The sequence below is a fragment of the Tiliqua scincoides genome, chromosome 7 (genome assembly GCF_035046505.1).
Source record: "Tiliqua scincoides isolate rTilSci1 chromosome 7, rTilSci1.hap2, whole genome shotgun sequence".
NCBI classification, from domain to species: Eukaryota; Metazoa; Chordata; class Lepidosauria; order Squamata; family Scincidae; genus Tiliqua; species Tiliqua scincoides.
The window spans coordinates 18,610,736-18,637,140 of NC_089827.1; the positions used below are offsets into that span (position 1 = coordinate 18,610,736).

Consider the following 26,405-nt stretch of genomic DNA (forward strand, 5'->3'; position numbering starts at 1 on the left):
TCATTTCATACAGAGGGATGAAGTTAGCATTCAGGGCTCCAGCTGAGGGCTGAAAGTGATGTCATTAAGCAGAAAGTGACATCATTAAACAGCTAATGGCCAGAAATCAGACCCTGTTCTCATATAGAAACTCATTAACTGCAAATGACAGAAGAGAAAGTACACAAATCTTGATCATATTTCAAGATTTGGGAAAGCCCAATTTTCATGTGGGCTGCTATTTCAGCTGTAACACCTCAGCAGATAAAAACACCTGAGGGCCAGATAAAAAGCTTCCGGGGGCCACTTCCGGCCCCTGGGCCTTATGTTTGACACCCCTGGTCTATCACTTCTGAACTAAATACAGAACTGACTGGAGCTTGCAGAATGGGCTGCTGTTTTCAACTTGTGACAAGGGAGCTATTTTCTCATAGTGTAATACCAAATGGGTGAAGTCAGTCATGATCTTTCCCAGCCAATCAGGTCCCTCTGGTCCATATGGTTGTGATACTTACACTACTTCCTTGAGTCATGGGATCACAGCACATTGAAATGGCTCCCAAGCTCCTATGTGTATGTGTGGTTTGTGACAGACTTCTGTTGCTGTACTTACCTTTTTACTATACATAAAAATTACTCATCTTTTTACTCGTAGTTCACCAGAATCATTGACCACAAAGAGATGAAGCTAGTTTAAGTGCAGATATGATGGTTTAAGTATTTTGTGGAGTGCTCACTTTACAGCTCTTGGAGACCATTCCTCTTCCTCAGTTTTGTGTCAGACAGACCAATGTAGCAGCAAATAAACTTCTACAATTTGTGTGTGCAGAACCCATAGAGAGCTTGAGCTGACAGGCAGAAAGACGGGCAGAACTGCCAAAAACACAGAGCTAAGGAATCTGAATGAACATCTGATTGAGATGTAGATAGTGACCTCGGGTATACGTATACTTTCTTGAAATTGATGGAACTTGTAGTCTTGTTGCATGTCTAGAAGCTGAATCGGTAAGAGGATTAAAGTGGCAACATCTCTTTGTCAGTTGTAAGAGTTATCATCAACAACAAAAAAAGGAGGGACAATCAGAGGGGAAGTAACTGAGAACAAACAAAATGAGAAGACAAAACTGAGGAGGAAGAATGAGGGTTGGCTATCTAAGGTTTCAGGACAGTCAATCCTAGCCATAGCATTCAGAGGAAACTCTCTTGGACTGATTATAGGAAAATCATTAGTGACCTTAGAGAGAAGTAACTATGAAGCAGACAGAAATACTGAAGGGATTTGGTTAATATGTAATTGGGTTTGGACAGAATTTCAGTGTTTAAGAGGATCTAAATTCACTTTTTAAAATAAAAGATTAAACATGCAAATTCATAAGCATGCAAATTGGAAGCACAATTCCATATGAATTTTAGAGACATATGTCTATTCCAGTGTTTCTCAAGGGTTGTCCTCTGCTGTACCACTGCACATGGTTCACCTGGCAGTAACTGGTACCGCTGGCAGTAACAGACAATGACATCATTTACTTCTCTGTTGGGAGGCCAGATGGGACGTGACAAACACCAATAAGAGGCTTAAGGTGGAGGGGAGGACTTTTTCAAGCACGGAAAAGCATGCTTTGGAGCTCTGCAAACTAAGTCAACCCACCTGCCACTGTTTGTTGTATCATGTTCCTGGTCTCACTGCCAGGTGGCAGATGTCCAAGGGTCCCACGAGTACCACCAGACATCACCTCAAGTACCACTGGTGGTACCCATACTGCAGGTTGTGTACGGGTACTGCCAGTACCCCTGGTGTACTGTTGATGTACTGTGTCTATGCCATCTTCATGTTGGCAAACTTCAGTCTCGAAAGACTCTGGTATCGCGCTCTGAAAGGTGGTTCTGGAACAGCGTCTAGTGTGGCTGAAAAGGCCAATTCGGGAGTGACAATCCCTTCCACAACGGGAGCAAGTGCAGTCTGTCCCTGGTCTGTCTCCCTGGCTATGGGCCTTCCTTCTTTGCCTCTTAGCCTCAGACTGTTGGCCAAGTGTCTCTTCAGACTGGGAAAGGCCATGCTGCACAGCCTGCCTCCGAGCGGGCCGCTCAGAGGCCAGGGTTTCCCACTTGTTGAGGTCCACTCCTAAGGCCTTCAGATCCCTCTTGCAGATGTCCTTGTATCGCAGCTGTGGTCTACCTGTAGGGCACTTTCCTTGCACGAGTTCTCCATAGAGGAGATCCTTTGGGATCCGGCCATCATCCATTCTCACGACATGACCGAGCCAACGCAGGCGTCTCTGTTTCAGCAGTGCATACATGCTAGGGATTCCAGCACGTTCCAGGACTGTGTTGTTTGGAACTTTGTCCTGCCAGGTGATGCCAAGAATGCGTCGGAGGCAGCGCATGTGGAAAGCGTTCAGTTTCCTCTCCTGTTGTGAGCGAAGAGTCCATGACTCGCTGCAGTACAGAAGTGTACTCAGGACGCAAGCTCTGTAGACCTGAATGCCTTAACATCTTGATCTTTCTCTCATCTACAATGAAATAGTGATGTTGTTTGTGATCTGCTTGCTTATTCTTATCCAGCTAAATTCTGACTATATCTACCATAATTTTAAAAAGACCCAATCCACAGCCTGCTGATGAGGAAAGACTTGGATCCAAGTGAATTGATTGCATTTCAGTGAGCCATAAATCATCATCACTTGACTTAACCACATGGTGGACACGGCTGGACAAGAACACAAATGTGGCTAAGTATCCTATCCTAGTCCGCTGGTTTCAAATGATGCTTCAGGCAACCCTGACTCTACAGTAGGCTGTTTAAATAATTTAAACCCCACCTTTCTACCACACTCAGGGCGGCTTACAAAATAAAACACCAGTACAATTATTGAGAAAACAACACTAAAACATAAAAACAATTAAAACAATACAGCACAACAGACTCCAATGGATCACAATTAAAATCAGGGGTTTTGCAATGAGAAATTGTGATTGTGTTGGAAAAGAAATGGTCTTGTTGCCTGCTTTTGGAATTCCAAATGGCTGATATCCCTTCCAGAATAAAGAGAAACTGACATGTGTACAGTCTGCTCATCACTGGTCCCGGGAATAGGGAATACTGCCAGAATGCTATGTATATTGAAAACACACTCAGTTGTGTGATATTCAGTTGTACATAACACAGTAAGGAAACCATTATGGACTCACCCAGCTGCCCTTGACAATGCTGAGATCATGGCTGTGGCAGCAGGTGATCCTCTTGCTGTGCCGGCGGAAGCCCCCTCAAAGCATGGGGCCCAATTCGGGCAAATTGGCTTAAGGCCAACCCTGCCCTTATGTGTGTATAACAAGAAGAAACATGAGATGTGATGCTCAGCCACTTCTTGGAAAAGCCATGTTTCTGAAATTCCTTTCCACGTGACTCTGTAGACTGTTCTACTACTCACCTGTCCACTCACTGCTTCGGTGGTGGCCCCATGACTTCCTCCATGTGTACTGCTTGCTACTTTGACCTCTCTTGACTTACACATTACTCTGTCTGACCTTCCTCATCAAACTTCTCTGACTTTCCCCATCTGGATTTAATTAATTAGGTGCAGGGAACCAAGGTTAATTGTTGACCTCCTATCAATCAGGTTTGCGTTTTCCAGAACTTTAACTTATCCATCAACTTTCTTATGCACCTTGACCTTCCCTACCAAGGCTTTATGATTAGCGGCATCCATCAAGACTGTGCACTTTACCCTTCCATCATTCATAATCCCCCCCCCCAAAATGATGTGTAACTCCCCCTTCCAGCAGAGCTGTGTAGGTAGTGCATACATACTTAAATATGTCAAAGCAGACTAGAAGTATTTAAAAATCAGGCAGAGTCCACCATATTGAATGAAGAAGGGGGGAATCTACCCAGCTTTGTAAATATTGTATTGGAAATAACTGTCAATGAAAGTAACTGCAGTGCTACAGAAAAAGGCTCTGATAAATATTTGTATGCAAAAGAACAATATATAGATTTGCTCAATACTGTCTATCGATTGGTCATTTTGGACCCAAATTCATACTATTTGTGATTCTACACCAAAAGAAAAGTCAGAGATTTATGACCTATATTGTAATTGAGTCTAAACTCTGTAATGTTTTTGTGAGTCAGTTCTATTAATCAGGAACTGTGACATGTCTGACCTTCCTGTAATAGCACATCAGCGGGAGATATAACTAAAGTTATCTTTTGGGAAAATAATTCATTATTGCTCAAGTCCTCAGAGCTTATGCACCAGAGAAGCACACTACATTCAAGTGTTTGCAAGGTTCAGGGTATCTTAAACAATACGAAGCAGTTCAAGAACAAATATATCATGCAGGGTAGAGACAGGAGTCAGCTTGGTGGGAGAGGAAGCTGTCAACCATGGCCTCTATCTGCCATGATCAGTGGTTGCATACGCCCATTATGGTTTGTAACCTATGGTGGACTTTTCCTCCATAAATCTGTCCAATCCCTGTTTAAAACCATCTAGGCCAGGTTCCCTAACCACATCCTGTGGAATTACATAGATTAATTACACACTGGGTAAAGTAATATTTTCTTTTGTCTATTCTAACTCTCCCAACACTCAATTTTAGTAGATGTCCCCTAGTTCTGGTAACACAAAGGGCCCAATTCTATCCAACTTTCCAGCACTGATACAGCCATGCCACTGGGGCATCTGCTGCATCCTGTGCTGGTGGGGGCAGTCATGGAGGCCTCCTCAAGGTAAGGGACATTTGTTCCCTTACCTTGGGGCTGCATAACAGCTGTATCGGCACTGGAAAGTTGAATAGTATTGGGCCCAAAGTCATGTTTAGATAGATTTAAAGGGCTATGTATGTTATCAGTCAAACGGTTATCAGTATACTGACATCAGGAATTGTCTTATCAATTGGCTAACTGATCAAGGGACCGATTGGTTTTACTGCATCAAATTTTATCGCAAGAGGAATATGAATTGATTCAATATGAATTAGTATCTTACAGCACTCTGTTGTGTATGTCTACTGACAAGCACCAGTGAGTTCAGTGGGACTTATGCTCAGATGGGTGTTGTAAAATTGCAGCCTTTGCAGTTCCTGTATTTGTAGTAACGCATTTGTAATGGTAACCGAGGTTATGCATTTTAATTTGGTTCTTGCATATCTTTAGAATTAGATTGTATTGGGAAATGGTAATCTGTCATTTCACTAACTCTTTCAAATATCCTATTTAATAAGCTCTTTTAATTTGCCTCTCTCCAATTAACTGAGATATAACTCTTCAATGTCATTGTACTCTTGACAGCAGTAATTGATTGATATTAATCAATTGATTCCAGTTAATTTAATGAATAAATGTATTACCATAACAACTTGTATTATAGGAGATAGGTGTGAGAAGAAGATAGAATGAGTTTTAGAAAAGTGAGAAAGAAGAGTGTAGACTAGAGGAAGGGAAATATTCAAGAGGAGAAATAGAAGAGAAAAAATTAGCCCTGGAAAAGAAGAAGATGGGGTAGTTACACTACAAGAAATCCATGTTGAACCTCAATATGTGTTTTATTTTAGGAGATTATCACTAGGGACGGTCTATGTGGCATGTGACCAAAAAACAAAAAGTATGGAGTGGCAATTTACATTCAGGGCACAATCCTAACATGCTGGAACAGGTAGGCTGATTTTATGGGTGAAAATCCAAGTGGCCCAAGTAATGTTGCTTGGGTCGGAGACAGGGCTTGGACTCTGTCCTACATGCCCGTCCTGGGCCCATTCCTCCCCCCGAGTCACCCTCCCCCTGCCCTGAAACGCCCCCTCTCAGCCTCAGTTCCTCCCTCCCTCCACCCTCTCCCACCCCCTGTGCCAGCCTGTCTGGGCCGGCACAAACTCACCCTGGCCCAGCCTGCTCCTGAGTAACCGCAAAGTGCTTTACAGCATGCTCACAACATGCGGGATCTGGTACAAAAGACTTGTGCTGGCTCAGAGCAGCGTTCGGATTGCACTGCCCATCTCGTATATGTTATGAACTGACTGATCAGAAAATAGAGCTAATGGGGCAATATGTGATGCTAAAAGGAGAGCTGGATTTACAGAAATTAACAATACTCAATCTCTATGCTCCCTCCAAAAGGCAAAATTTGTTCTGTAAGATCTTTGAATTATTGGAAGGTTTTGCAGAAAGGCAAATTTTAATAGGTGGAAACTTGAGCAGTGTGTTGAATTTATATTAGAGAAGGTTCTAGTTGACCATCAAGTGGTGTGCTACCTAGAATATTTACCTGTGATATTGAGGATTTCCATCTGAAAGACATTTGGGGATTTTTTCTGTCCTAAGAATGAGGATTCTTCATTTTGCTTACAGCCCAATCCTATCCAATTTTCCAGTGCTGATGCTGCTGTGCCTTTGAGGTATGCACTGCTTCCTGTGTTGGGGGTACAGTCACAGAGGCCTCCTTAAGGTTTGGGAACATTTTGTTCCCTTACCCGGGGCTGCACTGCAGTTGCAACTGGTGCTGGAAAGTTGGATAGGATTGGGCTGTCAATCCCTAATGAAAGCTACTCTAGGATTGATATATTTCTCAGTACAACAATATTTTTACTTTAGGTAAAGAAAATCGAGGTAATGGGTAGGATCAGAACATGTGTACTAGTCTATTACATGGGAAATTCATAGCCTAGCCTATCCAAACTACCCCCCCCCCAACAGTGGTACGGTGCCATCAGAATAGCCACGGCATCCTGCACTGGGGAGGGGGCAGTCTTGAAAGTCTCCTTCAGGTAAGGCAACACTTGTTCACTTGCCTGGGGGTACGCCTCCGTGGTCCCAGTGGGTCTACTTGAACCTGCACCAGCAATTTTGCAGGCACAAGTCTCAGTGGACCCAAGGAAGTGAATCAAGGTCAGGAAAAGGGATAGGATATTGCTGGAGTAGCTGGCACTGATACTATCCCCTTGCCGGCCCTGACACACACCCCTCATTGCCCTGGTCTTTACCCTTTTCCTCCCCTTCCCTGCCCCATTTTGCTCATCCATAGCCAACTTACCAGGGCCAAGGCTATTCAGGAGGTCACTGGTGCAGTGGCAGCCTGGCTATACAGAATGCTTACTTTGTGACCACTTTAAAGCATGCTGTGTTATCAGAACATGCGTTCTGGTGGTGCAGTGGGCCCATAGGATTAGGCCATAAATGAACTAGCTGATGGGGTACAGAAAAATTGCGGAGGCTGAGCATGCTGCTGAAAGATCCAGGTATTTCTACAGCACTGAGATCTGCAATGATAAAGTTTTCTTGAATATAGCTGGAGAAGTATCTTAGAGGAATTTATAGGGTGTGTTTTAAGCCTAGTGTAGAATCTTTCTCAATATATTTCTCTAAATGAAGGAATAAGAGGAAAGAAACGAGAAAGCCGAGAATCAAAGAGTTGCATGTTCACCCTAAGAAAGATTTAAACCCCAAGGTGTTGCAAGAGATGGAGAAGTAAAGGAAGAAATTAGGTCTTAGTGATTCTGCTGATGCAGAGCATTTGTTGTACAAAACAGAGGTATGTTGAGAGAAATCATAAAACCAATAAAATACTAGCTCATAAATTGGTAGTGGAGCAAAGTAAAAGGATTATACTGACAGTTTTTCTAGTATAAGAAAACAGGAGAAAATGATTTAGAGGCAATCAGTGAGTTCATGACATATTATAGAAGTTTTATCAGTCTGTAGATCCTGATGTATTAAAAAAAGAAAGAAAGACAAAGGTTCAAATGTTGTTATAAGGTATTGAAGTGCCAGGACCAAGAAATATTGAATGGACCTGTCACACTGGAGAAGGTAAAAGTTATAATTAAGAGTTTGAGGCTGAATAAATGTCCTGCACATGCAGGCAGTAAGCCGGTGCACCGAGCTCAGGATTGGGCTCTGAGTTGAAAGGAAGTTTCTGCTCTACATCATAGAAAAGTTTGGTAAAGGTGATGTTTTTCTTCATTCTGTTGAGACCATATATCAAAGACAACAAGCTATTCTAACACCTAATAATTAAAACTCACCAAGTTGTAAGATTACTCCTTGTGTTTTTTTAAGTCCTTATGGTTTGTTTGTTTTTTACTGTTGAGGTTTTTGTTTGTTGATTGATCAATAGAGCAGGTGCAAGGAATTAAATTTACAAAAGAAATTAAACATTTCATATATGAAAAGATCTAGAGTTGCAGTTGTCACTGTGTATATTTATTTATTTTCCACATTTTTATACCACCCTTCCTCTAAGGAGCTCAGTGTGGTGTACAGATTTCCTCCCCTCCTTTTGTCCTCACAACAATCCTGTGAGGTAGGTGAGGTTGACAATAGTGACTAGCCCAAGGTTACCCAGGAAGCCTTAGGGTTAAGTAGAGATTGAAAATGGTGGACTAACAGCCCAATCCTATCTGGTCACTGCACTGATACCAGCGCAATCTCTGTCGTATCTTACATTGAGCCAGGGATTGCCACAAGAGCACAGCCCTCCTAGCAATGCTGGTATTTTATTGTATTGCCCTTCCTATAATGCTTGTGCAGCCCTACCCAGCAACACCAGTAGTTCCCCATTAATTGTCATCTTTTGTGCATGTCTCTTTTGAAACATTCTGAATCAGGGTTCTGGATCAGGTCATTTCATATAGATCTAGTTTACGGCGTTTCATACAGCAGACCAAACAGCATTCATGACACCTACTGAGGGCTACAAGTTATGCCATTAAGCAGGTAATGACCAGAAATAAGCACTTTTTCTATTTAGGTACTCGTTAGCTACACATGACACAAAAGAAAATACACCAATTTTGATCATGTTGTCAAAATATTGGAGGTTCAATGATCATGCAAGTCACCCTTTTAGCAGTGCTGCTTCTGCCAAGGCATAACTTTGCAGTTTCAGCAGCTGAGATGTGCTCTGCAAAGTAATGTCTCAGCAGAAGGAGAGCTGCTGAAAGGGTGGCCCACATGATAATTGGGCTCTCCCAGCACCACCCTTTTAGCAGTGATCTTTCTGCCAATGCATCACTTTGCAGCTCAGCTTTGCTGGGAGAGCCCAGTTATCACACAACCCAGATAAAGAGTTTCTGTGGCTGCATCCAGTCTGTGGGCCTTGTGTCTGACACCCCTGCTCTAGATCATGTTGTCACAAAATCCATTTTCACAGTTTTCAGCAACATGTCAGAATATTTGGCACCATTCAAAATCTTTCTGGGATCTTTGCATTTCCCATAGTTCCTGGCTTTCTCCAGTGCTCAGATGCAAACTATAAAATAGCAACAAATCTGGAATCTATTATTTATAGTTGCTATTTGTGTCATAGCTGGTTGGATCTTAGATTCTCCTTTTGAGTCAGGTGCAGTGGCATACAAATGGTGGAGCTGGGGGGCTGAATGCCCGGGGTGCCAAGCTGCAGGGGGGGAGGTGACATAGGCCACCTCCCAATTTTTAAAATCTTGATATTTTTGAATAATACCATCATATTTGATACAATGTGTAATTTCAAGCAGAATGCAATGAAACAAACGACATTAAAATATTTCTATTCTATCAAATGTTATAGACAAAAAAAATCAGGAAAGGAAAACACAACTGCTTTATGTAACAAAAAGTGGATTACACCAGAATTACCATTGGGAATAATTTACTTATTGCAAGCATTTCAGAAAACCAAATGTATTCTTCATAAATGTATGTATGTTTTGCCTTTCTTCTATATTACAACAAAACTGCTTTTGTATGTATGATAGACCACAAGCTCACTGCTTATTATCTTGGTGGGCTTTTTATTTTGGGTTATGATCTCTATTGTTCATTAAATATGCGAAACCTTTTATACAAGTTCAGTCAAAGAAAATGTTCACTGTCTGTGCTTCTTCTCTGGCCATTATTATTAATATTCATTTCATATCATGACTATTACTGAAAATAATTTTGTCATGAGGAGGGTGCCAAAAATTTATGGACCCCATATGCCAAATGACCTTCGTATGCCACTGCTCAGAAATAGCTACAAGTGTTATCAAAAGTACTTAGAAACCCAACCCATATGTTCTGTAATAGATCTGAGGATCCCCTTCCATTTCTACAGCACTATTTATTTTCTGCCATTTCTATTGTATATCATTGCCAGTGGCCAAGGCACTGTATATCATTGCCAGTTGCCAAGCGTTAAGGGAGTTTGGCTTTCTGCATCCATGGCTATGAGGGCATTTGACAACTGACAGAGTGCACTTGAAATAGCAGCTACATATTTCTAGAGGCTCCATCTAACTAGGATGTAGAATGTAGTCCCATATCACTGTAATAAAGGATAATTGTCACTTTGTTTTTAGAATATAGCTGATACAGCCGTCATGCCATAATGAGTGCATAAACAAACAACTTCAAAGCAAGCATACAAAGAACTTTGGAGCATTGCATTTCCAAAAATGAGGCTGCAAGATAATTCTTATAACACAATCCATGCATGTCAGCTCAGACGTAAGCCCAACTGAATTCAGTAGAGCTTACTCCTATATAAGAGTATATAAGATTACAGCTTTAGGGCCCAATCCTAATAATAATAATAATAATAATAATAATAAACTTTATTTGTATCCCGCCCTTCTCCCTGAAAGGGACCTAGGGCAGCTAACAACATGTAAAAAACAGGTTTAAAAAACATAAATTAGCACAATAGCACATAAAACACATATTAAAAACACATTAACAGAGACCATAAAAACAGTAGTCAGATTAAAAGACAGAATAAAAAGAGCACAAAAGAGCAAATCACAGAGGAATCAGGCCTGTAAAAAACTACAAGATGTGTAAAAAATATTAAGAAGGTCAGAAAATCAGAAGGCTTGTATAAACCGCAGTGTCTTCAGGCCTCGCCGGAAACTCTCAAGAGAGGGAGCCATTCTCAAGTCAATCCTATCCATCTTTCCAGCTCCAGTGCAGCCACAATGCTTCAAGGTAAGGGAACGAATGTTCCCATAATGACTGCCTCCCCACCACAAGATGCAGTGCACACCCCATTGGCACAGCTGCACTGGCACTGGAAAACTGGATAGGATTTGGCCTCTAGGGTGCAATTCTGAGGGGCCCATGGGCCAGCACGAGTCCCTCATGCCAGCTCAGGAGGGTCGCAAATGTGCCATAAGGCACAATTGCATATCCTTGGAGAAAGCCAGGCCGGCACTCAGAGGTGCGTTGGCCGGTGGAGGCTGACACAAGCCTCTGCACCGGCTTCAACTGCTTGGCTTGTGTTGGCCCGGCTGGGCAGATGTAAGGCCCTTAGGTGGGTGGGCGGGAGGGAGGGAGGGAGGTGTTCCTAGGTGGGGGGGTCGAGCAGGGGGAGGGCAAGCAGTGGGCTTTCTATGTGAGAACATAGTGCTCATTTCTGGCCACTGTCTGCATAATGATGTCACTTCCTGCTTCATGATGTCATGATGTCATTTCTGACACTCACCGGGCACCATGAAAAGTAGTTTGAGACACCTTCCTTACAATGCCTAATAGCTATCACATTTTTGTTTGTGTTAATTGAAACTTCCAGCCTTTGCTCTACTACAGTAATTAAACCTGCATTTTCTTTCTTTCTTTCTTTCTTTCTTTCTTTCTTTCTTTCTTTCTTTCTTTCTTTCTTTCTTTCTTTCTTTCTTTCTTTCGCATTTTTATCCTTATCTGCTTTGCTAATGAGATTATATTAGTCTGTGATAGCAGTTGTCACAAATGGTACATCTTGCATTTCAAGGCCATTTGAACTCACTGTTTACATTTTCCCCCCCTCTCTCAGCTGTACCTGCCAACTGAAGGTTACACTTCATGCATTTGATGAAGTGATCTGTAACCCACAAAAGCTTAGGGGTCTCTGAACTTTTTGGCCAGAGGGCCGCATCAAATATCTGGCGTGGTGTGGAGGGCCGGAAAAAAATTTAAATATAAAATTTAAATAAATAAATTGGAGATGGAACTTAGATGAGTGAATAAATGAATGAATGGGCTCATTCATTCAACCTCTCTGGCTCTCAGAACACCCTCCAGACACAATCAGAGCACAGTTCTGGTCATGTTCAGTTGAGTGGGCCAGTGCTTTCAGGGGACAAGAGGTTGGCCGCGGGCCGGAAAGAGGCTTGCCGCGGGCCGGAAAGAGGCTTGCCGCGGGCCGGAAAGAGGCTTGCTGCGTGCTGCATCTGGCCCCTGGGCCGGGGTTTGGAGACCCCTGGATTATACTATAATAATTTTTTCAGCTTTTAAGGTGCCATAAGATTTCTTGCTGTTCTGCGGTTTACATTGACCAATGGAATAGTTGTGCATAGTGGGTGTGGAGAGATGCAGTAAATGACCGCACTGAGTTGTGATCATGAAAGAGGGGAGCCCCCCCCAAAAAAACTCTTACTAGGCAGGCATCTCTTGGGTTTACATTTTTTCAGCTCCTATAAGCACCCTGCTGGGAAATGGGCCACAGCTGCTCCCTGTCCTGTTATAGGCAGATTGCATCATCCCCCCATATCAGGTAGTGCCTTCTGTTCACCAGCAGCCTACTCACATGGTGCTGCTTGAGCTAGTCCCTGCCTTGGCTGCCTCTGACAGAGCTCCTGTTGGTAAAGGTGGGTGGTTTCTCTGCTTTTGATCAATCATTAATCAGTAGCAGTGGGCACTGACTCTTTTCAATCCCAGCTCACTGTGGTTGCTGTTCATATAACTTCATCATGATATAACATTTGGGAAGGCGGGGCAGATGCTCTGAGCTTTCAAAGTTATTATGATTTCAAATGACAAACAACCCAAAGGGCAGACCTTGAAACAGCAAAAATTGTTTGCCTTCCCTACTTGCCTTCCCCCACTGTGCTAATGGCTATTCTGGTTCCATGAATAGTCTCAGCAGAGAATATCCATCTGCTGTAATCTTTCTCTGATTGACTTCATTGTTCCAAGACTTATATATGGCAACTGCTTTATTGCTTCATGTTTTCCTATTGTTACATGCATAACAATGACAGTGGTTGATTTGCTATCAGAATTGTTGTTCTCAGCACCAGTGCTTAGAAATGACTTGATTTACCTATGAGGATACTGAAATTTGTTATTTAGATGCCTGTTGGTTCTACCTTTTTAAGAAGTAGATTACAATTGTTAAAGATGATTTACCAGTCCACCATTTTCTAATTATATCTATGCCTTGACAGCTTATTTTCCTCTCATTCAGTTCCTCTAAAGTTTTACCAACTATTTCTGTATTGACTCCCTAAATCATTGGTTCCCAGATGGTGGTCCTTGGACCACAGGTGGCCTTCGAGAACCTGAAAAGTCGCCTGCTAGGTCTCTCACACTCATACTCACTCACACACATACACACACAGAAGCCCTCTGTTAATTTTAATAACCTTTCATGACCTTTCCCTCTTGTGCTTTTTCTAGGCTTTTTCCTGCTCTATGGGGGAAAGATGCCAGCTGTGGGCACTTTGGAGCAAGGGTGTGGAGCTTTCAGGAGAGGCTTACAGGAGAAGGATGGAATGGAAGTCTCCATGAACAATAGGAAAGGAGTCCTGTGAGAAGGAGGTGGGCCTGAGATGGGTGTGTAGCCCAGTGGGATCAAGGACACTAGCTGGCTAAACAGCAAATCCGTGATGAGAGAGTGAGGTGGGTGTGGGCAGGTCAATGCAAGAACCTCCCCCCCACCCCATGCAAGAAAGAAAGAGAGAGAGAGAGAGAGAGAGAAAGAAAGAAAGAAAGAAAGAAAGAAAGAAAGAAAGAAAGAAAGAAAGAAAGAAAGAAAGAAAGAAAGAAAGAAAGAAAGAAAGAAAGGTGAATGGAAGTGGGGGACAGGGAGCCAGGCTCCCCCACCACGCATGAGCTGGGGCAGAGGGGGTAGACTGATGGGCTGGTCTACTTCAGACTGCAGGTAAGGGGCAGTTATATGTTTGTTGAATCCACCTGCCCGATCTTGGAAGCTAAGCAGGGTCAGGCCTGGTTAGTACTTGGATGGGAGACCACCTGGGAATACCGGGTGCTATAGTCTTTCGAGACTGAAGGTTGCCAACCATCATGCAAAGAAATGTCACTGTGTACACTTTGGAGGAAAGGTGTAGCACAGCTCTCGCCTTACTTTGTTACGTACAAAGGGGAGGGAGAAGAGAAAATTCAGAAATATATTATCCCCTCCCAACCGTCAAATAGAATACATGGCAATATTGACCTTTTAAGTTTTGGTTTTAATGCGAATAATTGACCTGCCCTGCAATCCTATGCATGGCTACTCAAAAATAAATCCAGCTGAGTCCAATACTTCCAGATAAGTGTGTGTAAGATTGCAGCCTAGTAGTTTACCTTTCTTTCTGACAGTAGTGTCACTAAGTACTGGTGTGGGCCATCCCAGGTTCAGTACTTTGGGGGAGACAGACGCCCAGCCACCCAAATCTCCAGCCCTTACTGCATTGTTGCCAAGCAGAGCTCCTGTTGTTTTCAGTGCTGGAAGGTTCCTCCTGCCCACCCTTGGCGCTGCTTGACTCCAAATGGTTACAGACTGGAAGCAATTGGTGGTGCAACAATGTCATTACATTGTTACCAGAAGGGCTGTTTTGTTTAGGAGAATTATTACACTGCCCTTATTGGAACCTCAGGATCGCAGGCTGGATAACAAGACGGCATAATGCAGAGAAATTCCCTTTAGCTTAAAGAGGAGACTGAGAGAAAGGTAACTTTTAATAAAAGACTATAACGGTGGTGGGCAACCTTCAGTCTCGAAAGACTATGGTATAAGCCTACAGCACCCAGTAGTCCCAGGCGGTCTCCCATCCAAGTACTAACCAGGCCTGATCCTGCTTAGCTTCTGAGATCAGACGAGATCGGGCAAAAGCGCAAAGGTAAACATAATGCACATGAAGAAATGATAAGTGTATGTTTCTTGGTCCTAGTACTTGAATCCAGTGTACCTAGCTTTCATGGTGGTTGCATGTGGAGAGTTTTTGGTGCATCTGAGGAAATTAGAAAAAGGAAAGGTTGTAGGGAAGGATTTTAGGGGTCCCTGATCTGCCAAACCCAGTTGCTAATGGGGAAAGAAGGGAAGAAAAAGGGGGGAGAGAAGGGAAAGAGTTCCATGCGCAAGATAGTTACCTGTCCTGTAGAGCAGTTGGATGGGGGGGGGGAAGTCCTGTGAAGAGGACCCTCTGACATAACACAGATGTGTTGGTCCTTGGAGAGAGAGCCGGCTAGAGAGAGCATGTGGGAGGAAGCACTCTCTTAAAAAAGGGGTTCTGACTATCTGAGCTGGATTGTAGCTTGCTTACTACCACACAGCAGGATGCTTTGAGTAAGTAAAACAATGAAAGGATCAGGAAGTCAGTTATCAGCAATGGCTGGCTTCCTAGGTGGGGGAAACTTACACAATACAATGAATACAGTAACCCACTGTATTCAAGTTTGCATACAGTACTTAAGCAGTGATTGGATTAGAGACACTTTTTCCATACAGTTCTTAAATAGTGATTGGGTTAAAACAGGGGTGTCCAAAGTTTTTGGCAGGAGGGCCACATTGTCTCTCTGACACTGTGTCGGGGGCCAGGGGAAAAAAAAGAATTAATTTACATTTAAAATTTGAATAAATTTACTTAAGTTTACATAAATGAATATATTAAAGATGAACTTATGTGAACAAATGAAGGTCTTGCAATAGCTCAAGGCCTATAAAAGGCCTTGCACAAAGCAAGGCTGGCCTCTCCTTTGCTGCCACTGCTGCATCACAGACGTGAAAGAGCAAGCAGTGGAGGGAGCTCTCATCCCACAGCTCACACAAGAGGTCAAACAGTCACCCCAACACTGAGAGAAGTTGCGTTGGGCCAGTGCTGGCTTCAACAAATTTCTGGAGGGCCAGAGGTTCATTGGAGACTGGGGTCTCCCTGAGGGCCGCATTGAGAGGCTTTGAGGGCCGCAAGTGGCCCCAGGGCCGGGGTTTGGGCACCCCTGGGTTAAAACAATACAATGAATACAGTGATGTAGGAGACACTTAAACAATGATTTAAGATGCCAGACTTCCTCCCATAATGTGTGACCACAGGGAGGTGGAGGTTGTGTAACCACGAGCTTGTGACTTGACTTGATTGTGGCCTGTGTGCTGGGAGAAGTTTAACATAACCAGATAGAGAGAAAATCACAACTAAAAGGAAAAAGGGGATTTTTGCGTAACAACATCACCTCCGGGGGGGTTAAAAGGCCTGAGTGACATGCCAGTGGGGGTGCAGTTGCCTTCTTCATTATGTTATTACATCACCCCTGAACTTCTGGAGTACCTGGGGGGGTCAAATGCCCTGAGCAGCATGCCAGTGGGGGTGCCATTGCCTTCTTCACCACCCCCTCCACCATCACCCCCTGTCTGGAGGCCTTTGGAGGACTGGAGGAGGCCGTGCACAGCCTCCCAGGCCCTCCAGAGGCCTTCTAGGACCTGGGGGGGGGGCTTCAAACCTCACTTCCAGTTTTTGGATGAAAACCAGAAGTGATGTTTTAAAGCATTCTGGAGGCCTCATGATGCCCCCAGACAACGGTGAAAGAGAATTCTGTGGTCCCGGCTTCAATTGGCACAAGGACCAGGATCGCCAGTGCTGCTGAAGGATGCACTCAGAAGAAGGAAAACCTTTGGCTTCTGAACATGAGGCAGAGAAAAGAGAATATGATGATGGCATAGGCTGAAATAAGAGTGGATGAGCAGCCAGTTCTACATCTAGTGGATCATCTGGCTGGGTTTATGAGCATAGTGCACCCAAGACCTGTACAACCAACCGTGTGGAAGCTCTTTAATATTCATTTATTTAAAATACTTTTAGACCGTCTTTTGATCCCATTGAAAGCATCTTACAAGATTGAAATAAAACAATATTGAAAACCAACGTTAAAACAGTAATCAAAATAACAAATAACATGTAGACTAAGGACCGATCTACATATTTAGACAATCGAAAAGTACAGTCCTCCCAAGACAGTCCCAGCCTAGGATGCAGATCATGTCATTTGTTCTTAATGATTGAATGCTTGCTTTTTCACCGAAAGCTCTGCCTGTAGAAAACTAGCATATCAGGAAAACTGTTCTAATCTACCCAGTTCCCTGATGTGCTAGTTTTCTATTGCAGAGAGATTTTTACTTAGAAGTTCATTCAGCTCTGCAGTTCTGCCATCTGAGATAGTGCAATCCCAGGACAACAGGAATGATGTCCCTTTTTTTCTAAATGCGTAGGCTGGCTCTAAGGTACCAGCAATGCCTGTGTGACTCCAAAGTGGAACAGAAGCATTAGCTTCTCTTTGTCAAGCAAAGGCTGCACACACTGTTACATTCATCTTCTGAATAACCCCGTCAGGTAGTTCTATTTATTCCCATTTTCAGCAATGGGGCTCTTTATTTTAAGCACACCTGTAAGGCTTTCTTGGGGAGGCCGGATCTTATAGACACAGCTGACAATGAGCCTCCTCCGGCATGCAGCACACACGTTCGCATATCACAGTGTATAATAAAGGGATTGTTTGGTATTAGCTTCGTTGTATACAGAAGCAGCAGGCTAAAATATGAGTAAGGTTGTGTGTCTGATTGCTTCTCTTTCTGCATAGCTGATTAAATGGCAGTTGTTTGTGTTTCCTCGGAAAGTTTGACGGCTACTGGAGAGTGCATTAGTTGAAAGACGCACTTATTTTTATTGCCTTTGAGCACTCGAAATGTACCATAAAGCTGCTGCTGTTTTTTGCAAAACAAAAGGAATATGCATACTTAATCACTAGGTGTCTAGCAATAATGAGTATGTTAGGTATATTAGCATCTGTTCTAATAATACTTTATTGTAGCCGTTAATGGGTAATTTTGCTCCTCTGCTCCATAGAGGTAAGGGAATTATTTTTCCCCTACTTTATTTACATAGCAATTGGACATTATCGTTTCCTGTCCTCCCTAGGAATGCTTGTTCCTCCCATGTGTTGTGTTGGGGTTATGCCCTGAAGATGCAATAATTGCGCCTTTAAAAAAAAATGTGGTTTTCCTTAAAGGTTTTTTTTAATACCTTTTTAAATTGTCCTAAAATAATGCAAAAGACAAGAATGGGATCTTAATGCATCAAGGCTTCTGGCATCCCACAGGTCAAAATGAAAACATGTTTGAAAGTGTCCAGGTTGACTACTGTTTTGTGTTCACTGGGCTGTGTTATAATTACACCACAGAACCTGGCTTGTGTGGTGATGGCCAATAAAGGTTCTGATTGATTGACTGATTGATTGATCTTAGCTAAGTAAGCATGCCTTAAGCAGCCTTTATTTTATGGAGCCCCTGTACTCCGGTTGGTGTTGTAACCCAGCAAATAGAGTGCTGCTATCCCATCCTTGCTTATATCTGAGGATCATGCTGAGTTGCCTCCATGGCTTCTGGAAGGTGCAGTCACATCCAATGTTTCTGTGCTGCTAGAACGCAAAGCACCTTGAAATGACCCGTAACAACAGAGAAATGATCTGACCTCTCCACTTCTGTTTATCAATGTAATGCACCAAATTAATCCCAAAAGTCTTCATTTGCATCTATACTATTTATAGTGTTAAAACAAAAAGCCAACAAAACAACTGTACAGATTAGAGGTGTGAAACCCAACCAAGGGCCCGGTCCTATACCTGGGCAGTGCCACTCTTGCGCACACTACCCAGGCCACAGCCACCCAGTGGCAGTGGCTGCTGGCACTGAAGCAAGTGGAGGCAGATGCTGGTCTCTTGCACAGGCAGGAGAGAGAGCGGCTGTCAGACAGGGTAAGTGCAGCACCTGGTGGTGGGAAGGAAGGGGGAGGGTGGAATGGGGCAAGGAGGGGTGTAACTGGCAGGGGGAGGATGGCCTGGAGGCAGTTCGGACCCAGTAGGGGGCAGAGATGGGAGCAGAAGGCTACATGGGCTACTCAAACCTTTACCAGCAATTAAGCTAATGCAGTTCTGAATACACCCATAGGGGCTGCAGAAGTTTGACATGGGATAAGAGAACTGGTCTGATCTCAGAAGCTAAGCAGAGTCAGCCCTGGTTAGTAATTGGATGGGAGACCGCCTGGGAATACCGGGTGCTGTAGGCTTATACCATAGTCTTTCGAGACTGAAGGTTGCCAACCGTTCCCTTGCCCCATGGAGCCCTCTGGCTGCCTCCTTGGCCCCCACTGAATACAGTGGTGGCTGTTTCAGTGTTGCTGTACTGCTGTGCCAATAGCGAGGGTAGGATTGGGCCGCCCATGTCCGTGAGTGACTTACTGCCTATTACATTCCTTGTGGCTTCCGAACCTATCAATTCAAAGTGTTAAATAGTCATCAATTGCAAAAATTAAAGTAATAGTGGAACTTGATACACACATTGAAATCTGTATATAATTACAGTTGGAGGATAGGCTGCTCTCCTCTGCTTGAGCCTCATTAGGTAAAAAGGGGACATGCAAAAAATGGCTAATGTATCACTCCCATGATGTTGCAGTCAATCGTGATGACTGATTAAGGTTGCTGTAAGCAGGGGGAGCCTTGACTTCACCTTCGGTGGGAGTTGCAACCAGGCCTTGCTGATTATTTCAGGAGGTATAGCCCCAATCACTATTCACTTTAAAAATAGCTGGAGTCTGGCTTCCTGGGTTTCCTATTCAGGAAACCGAGCTTCTCGCTACCGCCCTGCGTTGCCTCTCTCTGCATGTAAGAACACTGCTGTTCTTCATCTGAAGAGTCCCCAGCTGTGTGGAATGGCAGGGTGGAAGAAGAAGGCGATAAAGTGCAACAAAGGCAGCCACAGCAACTTTCGCATTCCTGTTCCAATCCCCTGTATAAAGGCTTCTTTGCAGCAGTACCTCCCTGATCTGTCAGGTGTCCTGTGTTTGCCTTTCCCAGCTTAACCACATCATTGTGTCTTTTCAGGATGGGTAATTAAATTGACCTGAGTAATGGGCTAGCCCAACACCGAGTCAAGGACCCTGGGATGGAAGAAGCCCTCTTTCCAAAGCCTTGATCAGCATCAAAGGGCGCAATCCAAACCTGCGCTGGAGCAGGCAAGCCAGGAGGCTTGCACTGCATCCAACGCAGGTTTGATGGCTGCAGCAGCTCAGCCAGGGCAAGGGGAAGCTCTTCCCCTTTCCCCTGGGTAAGGGCTGCACGCCCCAATGGGTCTCCTTGGACCTGCGCCACCTCTGGAGGTGGCGCAAGTCCGAGGAGAGCAGAGTGGCTCGAAGCCGCTCTGTTCTCCCTGGGGACTGGGGTTGGGATCCGGCATAACTGCTGGGTCCCAGCCCCACCCCCAGCTCCCCACGCACCTGCCTCCGGGGTCGCCCATCGCCCGCCCTCCCCTGCGCAGAAACACCCCCTCCCGCCTCCTCCCTGCCCCCCCCGCCTACCTTCGCCGCTTGTATCGGCATGGATGTGCTGGCACAAGCAGCAGGGAGGAAGCTGCCATAGAGGCTTCAGCAGGCCTCCGTGCATTGGCGCATCTGGATGTACTGACACAGCTTCCTCCCACGGAGGTGCAAATGTGCTTTACGGCACATTTGTGACCCTACAGGGGCTCCTATGCCGGCATAACTGCCAGTTAGGATTGTGCCCAAAGCCTAATTGCATGCATGGAAGAGACTTTTCTGATTGGGTCACCTGTAGGTTTTTGTTTCCTGAGAGAGAGAGAATATAACCACTGAAAGTCCTCATGATACTTATATGTTTTGCCTCTGGGGCATATAGCTGCTGTGAAGAATGGTGGGAGGGGGGAATTAAGCACTTGCTCCCCCAGCTACAGCCCCAAGCTAAATTGTGGGCCCAGCAACTACAGGGTGCGTCATAATGCTCTCCAGGATTTTGACAAGTCACAACATCATCACGGTAAGGGATGCGGAAATGCAGCACATGGTGATAGAAAGAGAAAGTCTCCAAGTTTTGTATGCTTGCACACTGGGAATTGGTATGTCCATTGCTAGTAGGTGGAATTCCCATCAGTCAGAATGGTGTCAGGCTCAGAGAAAGCTTACTGCGCTTTCACGTACATGAAAATCAAGTCCGTTATCACAGTTCAACAGCACTTTCGTGCTCAATTTCCTCTGGGGCTACGTTAAGGACAAGGTGTTTTGTGCTGCCCCTGCCCTGAAATTTAATGGAATTGAAACAATGCATTGCTACGGCAATCACTCAGGTGGACCAGGCAGTGCTGGTGCAAGTATGGGCCGGATTGGATTACAGGATAGATATTTGCCGTGTCACAAAGGGTGGACACATCCAGCATTTGTAAGATATGTAAAAAACTTTGAGCATTTCTCTTTGCATTATATTACCCTTTCCCTTTCCATTATAATGTAGTGATACACTAAAATCCTGGAGACCAGTATGACTCACCCTGTACATTTAGCCTTTGAAAAAAAGTGAAGACATCTATTCATGTACCCTGTATGGTCTCACCTAGTTTGCTCAAAACCCACTCTTAAGGTTCTAATCTATGTCATGAGGAAGCCTCTCTAGATCCTTCAGTTATTGCTTCCGAGGAATCCGGTGATACCAGCCCAGTCACCTTAGGATTCTGTGTCTGTCAGGTGGCCAGATGCTCAGGAGTTAGGGGCTCCTGTTTCAAGTATTTGTGCAGGACTTAGACAACTGCAAGTTGTTTTTCAGGAGTGAGTAAAGCTGCACCTGTTAAAAGGCTCCTGCACCAGTTACAAGATCCTCTGCAATGGAGTGTTGTCCTCCATTATAAATGATCAAGTGTTACAAAATTTTCTGGGCAGGCAACAAGAGGAACTGGGAATGCTTGCCCAGCTGGAGGCCATAACTGCCTATTGAACACACCAGTGTGTAGTATCACAATACAGTAAAAATGAAATCATTTATTTGTGCTGTTATCCCATTGATTTTTAATGTGTGTTTTTCCATTGTTATGTGGGTCTATAGGCATAAGATATGCTAACTCCAATTTTTTTAAATGTCCCATACCTTCCTAGGTACGTACATCACAGCAGCAAAGAATTAAACAATACTCATTCAAATGTTGATGCTTTTGTGCTCTCAAGAAATACAGTTCCCTCCATATTCTGCTACTGCCTGGACAACCCAAGGTCCCACCAAACAACCCAAAATGTTAAGGCCTGTCTGTGAAGACAGCAACAAATGACTCACAGCCCAATCCTATCCACACTTTCCTGGGAGTAAGTCCCATTGACTTTAATGAGACTTACTTCTGAGTAGACATGCATAGGATTGGGCTGTCAAAAAGTAGATCTTTAAAGCCGTAATTTTTTTTTAAGAAGAATAGGAAAGGAGAAGATCACCCACCAGATAGTTTAAGGTCTCAATCCTGTGCAGGCTTTGTGTTGCCAAAGTACACCTGATTGTCCATTTATTACATTCTGTAGCAACCATTGTTCCGAGTTCACAAAAAAAGGATTTAAAAGGGTCACGTTTATTGTGAAAGCAGACATAAATATACATTTATGAGCATTGCTCTCCACCATGCTTGCTAGATAGCATTATGGTGAGAACAGTCACTTCAGTAACCAACATTTGCTCCACAGATATGACAGGAAGGTTCTATGTGCCATTGTGTCAGTTAATGAAAAAAAATAAATGGGTAGGTGTCAAATCAAATTGGGTAGAATATATGATCCACATAGTGATGGACTTTTTAAAAATTGGTCAAATTGAGTAATCATATCATTTGACATAATGTCTCCACTAGGAACACAATGATGCAAGGGCTCATTCATTATTGTGACTCAGTAAATTGGTCCTCCGATGAGACAATTGAGTTGTCATTTGCTCAGACATTTGAAAAGGATCATACCTCCCTGCCCAGAAATTCAAATCTTTCACTAACAAGAGGACCCTTTTTTAAATGGCTTGGTTTCTGGGAAACGAGCGTACGCTCATATACCTGTCAGGGAGAGAAAATATAAAGAAGCAATAAAAACGCCAATCTCTGGGATTAAATAGCCAACAACTTTGTTAATGGACCATGGCAATACTAGCTATTAAGATCAATGTGAGAGGGACAGACATAACCCATCCTGTTGAGATGTACAGAGACACTGGCATCAATAGCAAGCTTTTAACCTGGAAAAACACAGCTCACCCTAGAGCTACACCTGATAACGAAACCATTTCACCTGGTTTGGAGAGATGTGAGCACCTAACTGTAGGTTCCTGCAACCTTTGTTGACTGTATTATATATATAGTGCCGTAGATGGCAATCCCACCTGTGTACTCAGCCTTCTGACTGTCTTGCTGTCCCTCATCTCAGCTACTTAGCCCAGCAGTTCTCAAACTGTAGGTCCATGGCCCAGCAGTGGGGTCATGACCCAATTTTTGGTTGGTCGTGAAACTGACAAGGGTAGATTAGGTTAAAAAAACCTGGTAGTTGGAGGAGGGGAGCACTGCTGCTCAATCACTGTGATAGTAACAGAGCCTTGAGTGGCTGGTAAAGTGAGACTTTTTTTAGGTGGATTCCAATGTTAAAACATTTTTGAACCACTGGCCTGGCCTACCTTACAGGGTTATTGTGAAGATAAGGAGAGAAGTCTTGTCTGCCTTCCTTAGTATCTCTGAGGAAGGGTGGAATAAAAATGTAGTAACTAATTATTTTATAAAGGATTGTAACTCATTTTTTAATACATTGGGGTCAGCAACCTTCTTCCACATAGGGACCAGACATTGGTTCCTTCAACAGTAAGAACATATGCACATTCAGTACACATGCACAAACCTCCCACTTAGCCAAGAAAAAAGAGATGGGCACAGCACGGAGAGACACATGCCCAGACAGAGAATGATACTCAAAGGAAGCTTCTGCCCTTGACCTGCTTACACTGTAACACAGAGATAGAATTACCAACTTGAATACTTCTTTAGGACCACTATGGGCTGTGTGAATATATCTTTTTGGGTCAATGGGCCAGATTATTTCAGACACTGGGCCATATCTGGCCCCCAGGTCATAGGCTGCCTACCACCGCTCTACATCATTCCCCTTGGGGTAAAAGCAAACATCTTACAGCTGCTGGTTTGGCTCTAACCCCACTGTTTCTTGTGGTCTGATCTTATGTAGGCCTTAAGCTGCCGGAACTGATGTTCCAGCAGCAGAAGGCCCTTTATGGCTGTCGTAAAAGGTGATACTCTGTTTGGAGCAACCAGGCCACTGCGACAAGTGACAAGCGGTGAGTTGTGGCTGCCTGCTAGCAGTGGCCTACAGCAGTCGCTGGATATTCCCCGGCAAGGCAGTGCAGGGGGCAGGGGGCAGGGGGCAGAAGAGAGGCAGGGAGGGGTGGAACACAATGGTGAGAAGGAGGAACAGAGAGGAGTCCAGGGTAGTACGGTCTAATCCTGCACTATGCTACAAGCTGGAGAAACAACCCAGAATACCGTACCTGCTGCACTGTGTGATGGAAGGGAGAACTAGAAGGGGCAAAGGGTTTTAGCTTTTATGAGCCAAACAGCATTGTCCCTCCTTCCAGGGTGCAGAAGTTTGAGTACCAAATAGCTTTGGACTTTCCATTTGCAGGGGGTCATCGCATTGATGGGGTGCGGCTTTAGCAATTTAGCAATCCTTAGTGACCACCTCTGCAGTGACGGTGGAGGTAAGGACAAGGTATTTTCCAAAGCTTGTTGTGCAAATGGCATTGCTTCACTGTTCAAAACTGCTTATATTTCATAGACAGCAGTTTTAATTTTGGTGACTTTGCCTGGGAAGCAACAGAAGTTCATTTTTTATGAAAGTGGTTCCTTATCATCCTGGGACCTCTTGAAAGCAGACTGTGTGGCCATTGTTGCCAGTGTGGGTAGAAAAATAGATATCCTTTGGGTAGGGCTATAGCTCACTGGTAGAGCACATGCTGTTTATGCCCCAGGTTCAGTCCCAGGTAGCATTGGGAACACCTCCTGTCTGAAACCATGCCAGTCAGTGCAGATTGTATAAACTTCATATTATAGAGGCAGTACTGTCCAATGGTCTGACTCAGGAAAAGGCAGCTATATATATATTGGAGTTAATGTGGGTTGAGCAGGCAATGTGTGTTTAAACAAACAGATGAGAATGTTCACCTGAAGAACTGTTCTGTACAGTAGAGTGGCCAGGGAGATATTTGGGGTGGAGCAGAGTGTGAGAGCTCAATTAAAATATATAAGGTCACCGTCAGTGGGAGCTCTCTCATAAGAAGTCTTTTAACTGGACCTGCTTAAGCAATCAGGCAGGACAGCGATCTAGAAGTTGAGAAGGGAGAGCTCGTCCATCAATACCTTGAATATGCTTCAAGAATACATGTTAACTATGGATTCTTATCTAAATCAAATTACTGAATCCTCTGAAGATTTGCCCATCATTCCTCTCACATCATTTTCTAAAATTACCCCGCAGCCATTGCTTTTGAGAACAGGGGGCTACTATAAATAGGCTTCCATCTGACTGGCACAGACCCTTAATTCATTCAAGGCTCATGACCAAACTCCAATTCCGTCTTTCAGATCCCCCAAAGAAGCAGTTAATTCATGCTTTTTTTTTTTTTTTTTCCTAGACAGGAGAATTTTGATGAGACGTCTTTTGATATTCAAACCAAATAGTTTTGTTTGTCAGAACCAGGTTGAGTTAACGCAATTAGAATTGGGCTGACGATGTTTTCTGACAAGTCCTCCCGAGTGATTTCGAAACACTGAAAGCCTTTTAGGTTGAAATTCATGTTTTCTGCATGGACTTGGCAGAGGTAGATATATTGCTCTGGTACAAAAAAAAAGAAGAAGAAGCTGAAACTGCATTTCTGTGTGGTTGCACTTAGTGAGGAAGCTTCTGCATAGGGGTCAGAGGGAAAAATGTAGAACAGGATTTATTCTCCCCTCCCTTTGGTTTTTAAACTCTCATTTGAAGCTCTGTATTTGGTTTTATGAGTCCATTCGTTGCTTAAAGGGGCTGATTTATGTGCACGGTATATCTAGTGGCTCTGCCTTGAAACATTTTGCTTGGAAATAAAAGAGGAGATGAATGATCTGTTTGTTTTTATTTGGAAAAGAAGTTTCCTCTGCTTTCAGTAATAGGAGCTTATTTCATTTCCCTGGAATTGCCATGAATGAGCAATGTAATACCTATGTGGTAGGTACAGTATAATAACCCTGGCAGCATGATAGTTTTATGAAGCCTCATGTTATTGGGAAAAACAATAAAACTGGTAGACCCTGCATTAATGGTGGAGGACTACGGTGTCCTTATTGCTCTCCTGACAAAACTTTGAGTAAATGATGCACAATAAATTGAAAAATATTCTTTATGGCAGATGTTGGGGAGTGCTTATGTGATAGAAGTATAGAAATATGCTTGTACTAGGTTTAGATTCTACTTGAATTAGCCAGGCTGTTGTCAAATTGCCTGTTTAGCTTGCAGTCCATTCAGAGGTTAAAGAGTGCAGGCTGCTGTTCTGACATGTACGTGTCCAGGTCCAACCTTGTTATACACTGATTTTTAATACACAGATT

The 26,405-nt window shown here is 43.8% G+C and overlaps 1 protein-coding gene across 3 annotated transcripts in view; it reads left to right on the top strand.

The window, feature by feature from the left end:
* TMEM117 (transmembrane protein 117) overlaps positions 1 to 26,405 on the top strand; it is a 242,335-nt gene that overhangs the window by 188,192 nt on the left and 27,738 nt on the right. The window contains exon 7 of one of the 3 annotated variants that reach the window (XM_066634410.1): positions 5,536 to 5,617. The exons of the other annotated variants lie outside the window; for them this stretch is intronic. Within the exon in view, the coding sequence (XP_066490507.1) occupies positions 5,536 to 5,571 (36 nt within the window). The 3' untranslated portion in view covers positions 5,572 to 5,617. Of the gene's footprint in view, positions 1 to 5,535; positions 5,618 to 26,405 lie in introns of those variants that run through there. 3 annotated transcript variants of the gene reach the window in all.